The sequence below is a fragment of the Triturus cristatus genome, chromosome 9 (assembly GCF_964204655.1).
Source record: "Triturus cristatus chromosome 9, aTriCri1.1, whole genome shotgun sequence".
Classification (NCBI taxonomy): Eukaryota; Metazoa; Chordata; class Amphibia; order Caudata; family Salamandridae; genus Triturus; species Triturus cristatus.
Window position 1 is genome coordinate 616163497 of NC_140592.1, and position 11086 is coordinate 616174582.

The window sequence follows — 11086 nt, forward strand, 5'->3', positions numbered from 1 at the left end:
AAGGTGAGCAAAATAACTTTTTTAGATGCTAGTGGGAAAAAAAAAAACACTAATAAAAGTAGTTGTTTGGGTTGTGCACCAACTAGTTTTTAGCAGGTAGTACAAACTACCAGAAGTGGATTTCAAAAATCAATGTCCACACTGCAGTTTCCTACAATTGTAATCAAGCAAACATTGGTCCTTTCTTCCACTCAGAGGGACAGAACTCCAAACTAAGTAGTATCTCCACATGTTGCATGTGAAATTTCTGCCCTGCCGGACTAAGGAGCAACGCTCTCAGGTAAGTGTCGTGCACCAAGAGGCCTTGTCTACTAAGACAGAGGCAAACGAGAAATACAGGAGTGAGAAAGCAGACTAAATCAAACACAAACTAAACAGCATGCACCATGGGCACGGATTTGCCTGCTCAGTATTAAGGCATGCATAAATATGTGTATAAACAACCAAGTAAACATGTTGCCTGTGCCTCACGTACCACATAATCCAGGAGACCAGAACCATAGTTGCTTCGTTAAAGGAGTTGAAAAACTTGATCAAGATTTCACCCTCTTCCCCTAGTTTTCGGAGAGCAATGCCAAACACAATGGCAAACACGACAAGCCCCAAGATGTTCATGCCGTCGACATCCATTCCAAATGGAACCTGGGGAAACAGGTAGGAACAGAAAGAGTTACAAGGTAGAAAAGGATGAAACCTTATTCTCTGATCACATATGCCCCATTAAATATGCCTGGAAAACTATCTTTACATAAAGCGTATACCCACATGCATCACATTAAACCAAAACAGCCAAAAACATAATTAAATTTAATAAGATGGAGAAAAAAAAAAAAATATTACGGGCACATTTAAAAAGTTTACAACTTGCAAAATAGTACTAGTTCAATCATGTGTGAAGGTTACTGCCAGAGCCCAAGATACCCACATCTAAGGACGTTTCTGTTTTCTCGCAATGGAGGGACTTCGAGCCAAGATCTTGGCACGAGAGGCTTATATCCTAGCCTTCAGTAAAGGATAAATGTGAAGCGATAAGGGACTGAACCTTTCTCTTGTAGCAAACAATGTATATTTTCTATTTGTGGTGGTTCGCGAGGTTGTCCAGCCAGCAGGAAGGTACATTTTCTTTCCATCTTTGCTTGGTCTTAGAAGCATGTGGCACATTATAATAATTACTTGAACCACCCAGAGCCTGCACTCAGAAACTACGCATCATTGCAACACAAATCGTTGGAGGGTGGAGAGACAAAAGGCATGCAGGGAGGAGCAGGACAACAAAACTGTACGAGGTCAAAACAAACAATCAATATTGGTTATCTCGGGTTCTACAAGAAGGAAAACTCCTTCCGTATAAATCTGGACAGACGAGGATGCAAGCGTACCTTTTCAACAGTAATTGTCTCGTTGAGGCCTCCTAGACCGTCCGTTATATTCTTCTTTATGGTGACCAATTTGTAACTGGTGCTATACTGAAGAGACAAATGGAAAAATGGGCATTACAGTACTTTTGTGATAAACAACACAATTGTGTTAACACTCAAATATTTAACTTCAATAACAAGAGCAAGCATTGTTCACCTTCTATAGCGGGGAATCGGCCTCTCTCTCCAATCAAATGTCCTCTTGACAAGAATCACAAGATGATTGGAAGTAGACCAGATAAAGACCCCACCAGGAGCAGCCAGCAGGCAGCTCAGCCCAGTCAACTGTCATTACTCACTGCAGATTCCCAACATTCTGACAGCATCATCGAATTAAAATTCCACTGGTGGTAGACTGGCAATGCATTAGCATTAGCAGGATATAACAAAGTGCCAACCCCCAAGAGGCAAAGGTGAGCTTAGAAGTCTTTGTGAATACTGCTGCCCGGAAGCCATTCCCATCAGCCAAAGCAAATTTGGAGAAGTAATGCCCACAAATGAGGTCAGCAGCAGGGGGGGGGGGGGGGGGGGGTGAGTGAAGAGCGCACTGATCTTCCTTGCCAAATCTACCTCCAATGTCACCCAGCCTTGACCTGACCTGTTATGCAGGGCACGAGTTGGGGGTACACGCGGGTGTACAGCATCTGCCCGCTATTTTCACGGGGTGGACGCTGTCAACCATGCCAAAAAGTTGAGCCCCACTGAAAAATATGCTGAATTCGTCCCAGTGTAATTTGCAAACACAAGTACACATTCAGCAGCGCCTGCACGTTGTTGTCTGCTTTCGATCTCAACTACATGCAGGCGGGGACGGCACTTTCTTATTTAAGACTCCTGCTGGGCACATAACAAAGGGCGAATTTGAGGGGTCATCAGGCCTCCTTTTGTTCCAGTCTCTTGGCTGGGAGCAGTCAGGAGCCTCACACCTGATGCATTTTAAGCGGAGGGGAAAAAAAAAAAAAAAGGTTCCCACCTAGTTAGCACTTCACTCATACTTGAGAGGCAACTTTTCACTTTGTTCAGTCCCTGTTTAGGTTGTTATGCATGCACTGTAAGAATGTCAGATGTATTGATCTTTACCTGCATTTACACAAGATAGATAATTTATATAGTGCTTACTACCCCTGAGGAGGCGTTAAAATAATGTAAGTACCACTATTTTTTCTTATAAATCACTATGGGTAGAGGACGTTTATGCTGACAAAAGGCAAGATTGTTTTATGTGTAGCTTTCAAAAGTGTGAATCTTCTGCCTGAATCAGGAAGGTTTCCTTGTGTACTCGAAATGTGCTCCAATGTACTCATGACAGACCTGCTAAACATATATGTGGCGGCTCAAGATCTGATGCCACTTTGTGATGTCGTGTGCCATGATGTCACACACCGTGATGCCACTTGCATTCCGATTAACTAGGTTAGTCCCCCACCTTCTTTTTTAGGTCTCGCTGAGTCAGCGCACATGCGCTGCTCGGAGAGACTTTAGTAAGGGCTTTAATAAATGCTACCGCCAGCTACAGCTTGCAGTGCATGTGCGTGGGCGCGCGCTTCAGCAGAGGTGCCATATGGTGCGATTACTGCAGCACTCTCGCACATGCACTGCAAGCTGGGACCGGCTGTAGCATTTTTAGCATGCTAATCGCAGCACCGGTGCTTTACTTTTAACATTAAAAGTAAAGCGCCAGTGCCGCAATTAGAAAGAAATTGAGCATTGGCATAGCCAATAGGTCTCGCCTTTGGGACATTATAAGTGTTTAGCCATGCAACAGTTGCATAACTAAATACTTATAAGGTCCCAAAAGCGAGACCTATTGGCTATGCCAGTGCTTGTTTAGGACTTGTGCCCTGCTGGTATGTAAGCACTTAAAGGCTTTACCCAGGAAATAACGCATTTTATTCTACTCAGCCCTCTCAAAAGCATTCGACTTAAGCTTGATCATCCATGTTTGCTAGAAGTCCCACCACAACCCGGTCCAACAGAGTGCCACAGAGCTTGGGAAGGATCCGGTGGCAGCGTTGATTTCAACATTAATGGATACCCTCTTAAAACAAGATTGTACGCAAGGGTCACTCACCGACTGGAATGCAGCAGATACAAGGTTGGATGGGAAAATGTTTCTGAGGAGAGAGGGGAAAAATGCATTAGTAACGTGGCATTTGAACTAGATCCAAAGCAAAGTTAAATGCAGAAACAAATGGTGGCATTAGGCTATTGAACCTGTCAGATGTAGACAAAAGAAAGCTCTGCATGTGCAGCACTGCTCAAGCGTAGAGAATAATATCCTTAACTGAGGAATGAGAGGACAATGGTGCAGCACACTTAATCAGGAACATGCAACTTCAAAGAGTAGCTTATGCATCAGACTGGTCAGGAGTAGGGCAGTGTGGTTGCAACCACAACAGCATGCTATTTAACACCAAGGTTTCATTTAGAAGTTGAAGCAAAGAGGAACCTGTTAAGTAGCCTCCTTCCAATGAAACCAGAATAGAACATCAGACCTGATAGAGTTGGGGCATACTGTACGGCAGTGCTGCCTAAACCTTTTAGAACCCCGGGCCATTTTTTTTTTTTACTACGACAAACTTTTGCGACCCACCCAGCTTTAATGGACGAGACATGCAATGTTTTAATGCAACTAAATCATCAGGTTGTGGCGCATTGTCCTATACAGAGCGCATATATTCCATTGAAATGTTCACTAAATTAGCAAAGACATAGTTTTACTGAGAACATTATATTTACACAAATATTTATGCATGGAATTCGGGTATCAGTGAATATTTATAATGTGTCCATCTACAAGTATTTGTGATTAGTTCTTAAAATCTTGGTTTCACACTTCGAAATTTTATTTTGTTTAAATCTGCTATCGTCCCTTCTGCTGAATGTGTACAGTGCAATTGCAGGTATTTGCATTTTGATGTATGTTACAAAAAATGACATCCTACTGCCTTGCCTTCCACACTTCATGAATTCCCGCAAGATTGTGACGTACATGACGTTGTTTTCCTCTGACTGCAAAGTAAGGAGCTTGTTATCGCCAGTACCAATGTAAAACTTTTTTTTTTTTAAACATACGCAGGAGACACAGCCTGACATTTGACTTCGGTCTTTGAAGCACAGCAAATATGACCAGTTAAATATAGAATTTAAAAACCTCTATGTATTGCTTGAACTTTCGCGACCCGCCAGTGGGTCGTAATCCACAGTTTGAATAACACTGCTGTGGGTGATGTGGTGGCGATGGTAGTAGTAGTGGTTTACTCTCGCAACCTCCCTGCCCTCCAGGAGTGTTGGAATGGAGTTGCCATTATACACGCCTCGGCTGTGCCCCATTCCGGCTCAAACTAGTTCTAAAACTTCAGGAAACTGGTCTCAATTACAGTCAAATAAACATCTCATTCACTGCTGAGCAAATCAGTAAAGCATGTGGTCACAGCCCAGAGTCCAAAAATAAAAATTATCAGGAATCCGTCCAGGGGCGAGAGCGCCAAGTGACGTCAACCCCTCCCTCCTACCAATAACTAACTCTTCAAGGAGACAAATTACAGACTAGAGCATGGTCTGACCCGTCACCCTCCTCCCCTTCAGCGCAAAACCAGGTTTTCTAAAACTTACACATAACAAGCCTCAAAACACCACACCAGCAACGCAAAGACAAAAAAGTAATAAAAGGTCAATTTCTGGATTCCCCTGCAAGGTATGGCTTTCACCAAGTTGTAGGCATTTATGCCCCATGCCTCTGACTGCCAGTTTCTTAAAAGTTTTGGCACGCTCATTCCATTTTAGGTGTGCACAAAATATAATTGCGAAGCTAAAGCCAAATACGAATGTACATCTTTTAGCCTTGCTAGTGGGACTTGCTAATATGGAAATTCAGAACGGGTGGCGCAATTTCTATATTGACATGTGTCAAGATGAAGAAATGTGTATGTTTATAGTATGTGCAACTAGAAAACATTGGTGAACACCCATAAATTTGTAGGTTTGTGTCTACTGATCAACAAAACTTTCCCTCTGGAGAACCAAACAGAAATATGTTAAATGTAATCTGCAAGTTTGTGTTTATTTTTTGTATGGGGGATTGCACACCTCCGCTTGTGGCAATAATTAGGCACTTAAGAATTGTATGTAACAGTCACTGATTTCCAAAGCAACTTTTGGAAATCATTCTTGATGTTTAAAGAATCAAAAATGTGCTCCCAACCTTGGTTCAGAGGTAAGGGCAGCCACCCTGAAGATCATAATATAGGGTAAGTCCTTTTGTGCTGGATTGAGGGCGGTCGAGGTTCTGGTTTGTCGTTGGTTGTCAAGTGTTAAAAGCTAAACAACCAAAGTATGCATGGTTTCATGTGTGCATGTCTTGAACACTTTGACATTGAAGCTGAAGGTGATCCAGAGGAACTGGTATAGTGTATTTATAATAAAGTGGAAATGTTTAAAGCACAGTAAGAGTGTCCTGCGTTGCAATATTTGACCATGCTGAAGTGCCTTTAAGTCGCCATTTTGAATTCCCAGATCACTATATTTAGGTACTAGAAGAGAGCAAGGATTTGGGCGGATGTCCTCAACTCATGGCAGGTGTTTGACTGAATTTATTTAGAAGCTGTAGGAGTGCAAATCTGTGCCCTTTAAATGTATTGATAGGTGTTATGCAATAGTAGTGGGTCATTTCCTTCAACTTTGCTACAGAGTATTATTCTGAGGTGTAACTGGTGACAGAGCTGGAGAATTCTGGGACTATTTGGAGGAAGTCACCGATGCCATTGAGACAGCACATTTGAGGCTCTCCACACACGCTGGGGGCTTGGCTGGTTGATGGAGGTAGTCTGCGCACTGATTTGGACATACAGTTTGATGTAATCCAAAGGTGACTTTAGATGATAGACCACTTGGAGCACGGAATTGGCTGTCTCATACTTCCATCAATAAAGCTCATGTCTACTAGCTATTAAGGATTCTCGATTCCAAACTAGACCCTTCCATGTGAAAACCTAAGTTGTAACATGACAATTGACATGTGATATTTACGGGGCACCTTTGTTCTATGCAAAACCCAAAATCAGAAGCTTCATTATGTTAATCAGGAAGGAAATGGACAAATGCCAAAGACATAGGCAGGCTAAACTCCAAGCGGGTCACTGGTATCACTGTTCTCATCATTAGTGCAATAGCAATGTTATCTAGCCTCCTAAATATGGGCCTGCTATCACTGTGTAAAGCAGCTGCCTAAGATAAGACCTGCAGGTGCTACTCGATACTATTCAAACAGTTACACAATCACCTTCCAACACCTCCTTTTAACTCGGGGAAAAAAATTGACCACAGATAACCTTGCAGTAGAACCAGGGCGCAATCAACCAAAGAATGGAAGCAGGCCATTGGGCCCAAAGTACTCCACCCTATTCTGGCCAAAAGTCCCTTGGCTATAGGTACAGAAGCCAGATCTGTACCAAATTGAGGAAAATCCGGCTCACCTGCTGGACAGGTCACTACTGAAGGATCGTCCCTTCCATAGCAGTCAACCACAGTGTGGGGGCCCGTAACAGGAAAGTCTGACTAGCTGGTATAAAGCCACCGAAACCAATAAGAAAAATAATCAGCCAACCTGATCGAGATGTCGTGATAAATTGCTGTTCTCTACTGTAGCACATAGGACTCAGCTCAAGTTGAGCCAGCACATAACCAGCTTCAAATACCCGCAGGCACAATCTACGCAGCAAGATGCACTGATCCGCAGGATGAGACCCTAAAAGAGGACTATTGCTGCTTTCCATAGGAGTCAGAATCCTAAATGGGGTCATGGGGACCCTAGAAACCTTGTGCATAAAGGGAGTAGCTGCAGTGGAAATGGAGCCCACGAGACAATTACAAGCTAAAGTCCAGAGGTACCCAAACTGTGGTCCGCAGACCCCTAGGGGTCCGTGACACATACCCAGGGGGTCCCCAGGCAGCAGTTTTAAAAGCACTGCAAAGTTCCTTGCATAATCAGCAGTTGTCGGGCAAGAATAAAAGTTTTAAGATGACTCTGGTGATTAATGTACCAGCTGGAGTGAAATGCAAGCTTTGACTCATCTAAGATAGCTCAGAAGGTTAATGTGCCTGCTGCAAAAACGTGTACCATGCATTAAAAAATATATATACATTTTATGTGCATAACTTAGTCGGTCACTGCTTTTGTCACAGAGATTCTTTTATTACTGTGCAGTTCAAAAGTTACACTTGTAATCTATCACAGTGAGCTATGAACTGCCATTAGAGCTGCATGCAAACTGCATGGTACAAGTCAGTAAGTTATGTTTTTTTTTCCAGCATTATCCTGATGGTGCTAAAAAAGGTTTGTTTGGGTAGAAATACATTCTTATTATTAAAGTCAATGCTAAGGACTGTGTTATGTTCTGAATCCTGAGTTTGTGCTTCTCCACACCAAGCACTCTTATAAAATGCTTACCAATATAGAGAACACCTTGTAGTCCCCTTTGCCTTATGTAACCTTTTCTAAACACTGATGTATGATTCATTGTCTCTGTATGTGTGTGATGTAAAGTGCTCTGACACTCTCCAGTGGCAGGAGAGGTGCTATAAAACAAATGAAATACAAGTGACAGAGGAACTATGGAGAGATGAGAGGCACTGCTGGGGGGGGGGGGGGGATAGTGAGGGTATCATTGATAGCCCCAACAAAGATTGTTGTATCCTGGTGCACTGTAAGGTCATCATTTACTATGCTTTAAAAGCTAATACAATTCAATATATAATGACAAATGTATTGTAAAATGCACAATTTTTTCCAAGATTTTCTAGGGAGGAGAGCTCCCCAAAGCCCCCTTTTATAGTGGTCAGGCTCACTCACTGCACTTGGTGTGCATCACATGGGGGACTGATCTGAAAATACTTGCCAGGGCTGTTTGGGGTTTTCCGTCCGCCCCTGGCAGGAGCCTCGTACCGCAAAATAAAACCAAGTATTAAAAAGTTAGTTGCAGAGATGCAGCACCAACCGTCCCATTCAAATTATTAGATTTATGCAAACTTTTTCAATATAAAATCGTTAGTAATATAAGATTTTTTTGGGGTGTGCACTTGTTTGTGTATTTTTTGGAAAATACTGTTCTAATGTTTGAAATTTAAATTGTGGAAATTGCTTGGGGGTCCCCGACTTCCAGAAGGGACTCAATGGGGTCCTCGGGAGTCAAAAGTTTGGGAACCACTGAGCTAGACCATCAGCCACGCACTACAGAACTGAGTTCTGGTGTAAAATGTGCACACGCATTCCAGGAGCACCGATATAAAATCCCAAAATAAACAATTCCAAACGAGTCGGCAGTCTCAGTGAAGATGAAACAGACTGATACACCAGGATATTTTACAGAACCAAGAGATGGGTCTGTCGCGGTCCACTATCTTGAGATATCCTGTCCAGCGCCGGTACAGAATGTCCACACGAGAATAATTTGCAATCAATGAATATAAGTGCAGCTTGTTTACACGGCAGTTATCCTGAACATTTGGCACTGAAACTGCCTTCATGGACCAATGCGACTTTTCATCAAAGAGACTTTACCGGGGGACTCGGTCAGGAGAGTAAAAACTAACCAATTCCCCTCGGATGAATAAATGATGCATGTGAATTCAGGGTGACTTTGTACAGAACCAAGGCAAACAGGCTAACTGTAAATAAGGGGAATGCTTCTCCAAGGAAACCAGAGCTCAGCTGCTGTTCAGCACGCTAAAATGTATCTCTACATCACAAGAGAACAACAAGAATGGTAAGAAATGTGCTGTGTCGTGGCTAGGTGGAAAGCAAAAATGTGCCATCTGAACATGACTCAGCAAGGCCCATCAAGGGTGTGCATCTGGTAGGGCGCGGTGGTAGGACAAGCTGGGGTATGCACCGAAAACAAACCAAGCGGTGCCCTTAACTACAGAACACCACAACCAAACTCCCCGCCCACGTCGCGTGTGTCACGAAGCCCTGGAGTGGGCCCGCCTGCGCAAGCCTGGTGACGACGAAAAGCCATGTGCTCTTCGGTCACTCAATCTACTGCTAACATTGCATCAGACGCCAGGAGATAGGAGGGGCCACAGGAGGTCGACACATGGCAGCTGGCACGAGTACACGCACACACACTGCTAATGCAGCGGAGCCTGGCTCTATACGGGTAGGCAAGCACCGTCTGACAGCTGGCGCGGGATCCCAGGTCAGGGGCGCCACGCAGAGCGAAGAAGAAAGGTTAGCTTTATTTTTGGCTGAGCTCCAGCGCGGGGGAGGGCGGTGCGTGGATGAATGAGGTGTCCTTGCAAATACCAACGGGCGCACAGAAATGGACGGGCTTAACTGCATACAGTGGAAGTAACGACCGATAGAACAGAACACTGCGCGGACACTATAAAAACGCACATTTTTAAACCTACTGGGATACCAATAACTGCCCTCCCACTTGGGTCCCAAAACCCCCCGCACCCACCTGCTGACAACCAAGGGCTACTTTAAGGAGGCTGGCGGAGAGTTTGTGCGCCGGTTTGCCTTGAAGTAGTCCACATTTCAACTTCTCAAAGCAGTTTTTTTTTTTACTATTTAACAACTATTCAGGTTAAGGTGGCATTGTCAAGCAGCTAGAATGGAATCAGATGCCGCAACACCTCCCCATGTGTGCTTCTGGGATAACCAGTAATTAAGTCACTAAGCCCCCGAGACAGGTCATATAATGCCACATGTGCCAAAACCGTACCCCTTACACGACCTCTGCCTCACCTGATGAGGTCCAAGAAAGAATCTCCCACATCCTTGGAGTCTGGGATCCCCTCGTCGCTGAGCCCCAGGGACGGGCTGCTGATGGTGGCACCGGCCCCTGGCTGGATGATGAACGCCATAGTGACCCCCAGAGCCGATGCCAGCAGAGTGGTGATTAGGAAAAAGAGCATGGCCCAGCCCCCGAGCTTGCCCAGCGCGGCCGGGTCCAGGGAGGCTGCACCCGCCACCAGGCTGCACACCACCAGCGGCAGGATGATCATCTTGAGCAGTCGCAGGAGCAGCTCCCCGGGGAAGCCAAATGCCAGCTGCTGGGCATGGGACAGCCCCACGGCGCGCACCCCCATCCCCAAGGCTACCCCAACCAGCACACCTAGCACTGTCAGCAGCACCAGGGCGTTGGAGGCAAGGAAGGCGCGAAACCGCTGCCATCCACCCGGGGACGGAGCTTCGCGGACTGGGGAGATCGGACCACCGTTAGCGACATCCCCGTTAGAGGCGCTCTTCAAGGTGTCTGCCATATCTTTAGGCTGGTAGTGTTGTGTCCAGGGGCTCCGAGGCTTGCAGATCCGTTGCCCTCCAAGATCTTTTCTTCTCGGTCTGGATCGCACCTGGGCAGCGAGAGCCTCTTGAAGACCGGCTGAAAAGATAGGGCGTGGAAAAGGAGGTGCGGGGACAGGGAGTCCCAGCACAGACGCGCCTCCTGCCTGCAGCTGACAGTAGGCGGGGTGGGGGAGGGACGGGGGCGGTTCTTAAAGCCCGATACAGCCTCCCTCTTCAGGGCTACATCGAGCAGTCTGAGCGGAGCTAGAGGCAGCATCCTGTCCCAGCGACCGTAGCCATCTTACTGCGAAGTCACCAGGGTCCAGCGTACACCGTCTGATCTTAGACGAATTGTATCTTTATTTTTCTGCATGAATAC

The 11086-nt window shown here is 45.3% G+C and overlaps 1 protein-coding gene across 1 annotated transcript in view; it reads right to left on the reverse strand.

Moving 5' to 3' along the window:
- SLC1A5 (solute carrier family 1 member 5) overlaps positions 1-10868 on the reverse strand; it is a 28226-nt gene extending 17358 nt beyond the window's left edge. Inside the window, exons 1-4 of the mRNA XM_085625656.1 lie at positions 10168-10868; positions 3490-3532; positions 1380-1466; positions 476-642 (exon numbers count right to left, since the gene is read on the reverse strand). Coding sequence (XP_085481782.1) covers positions 476-642; positions 1380-1466; positions 3490-3532; positions 10168-10685 — 815 coding nt within the window. The 5' untranslated portion in view covers positions 10686-10868. The remainder of the gene's footprint in view (positions 1-475; positions 643-1379; positions 1467-3489; positions 3533-10167) is intronic.
- Positions 10869-11086: the final 218 nt, after the last annotated feature.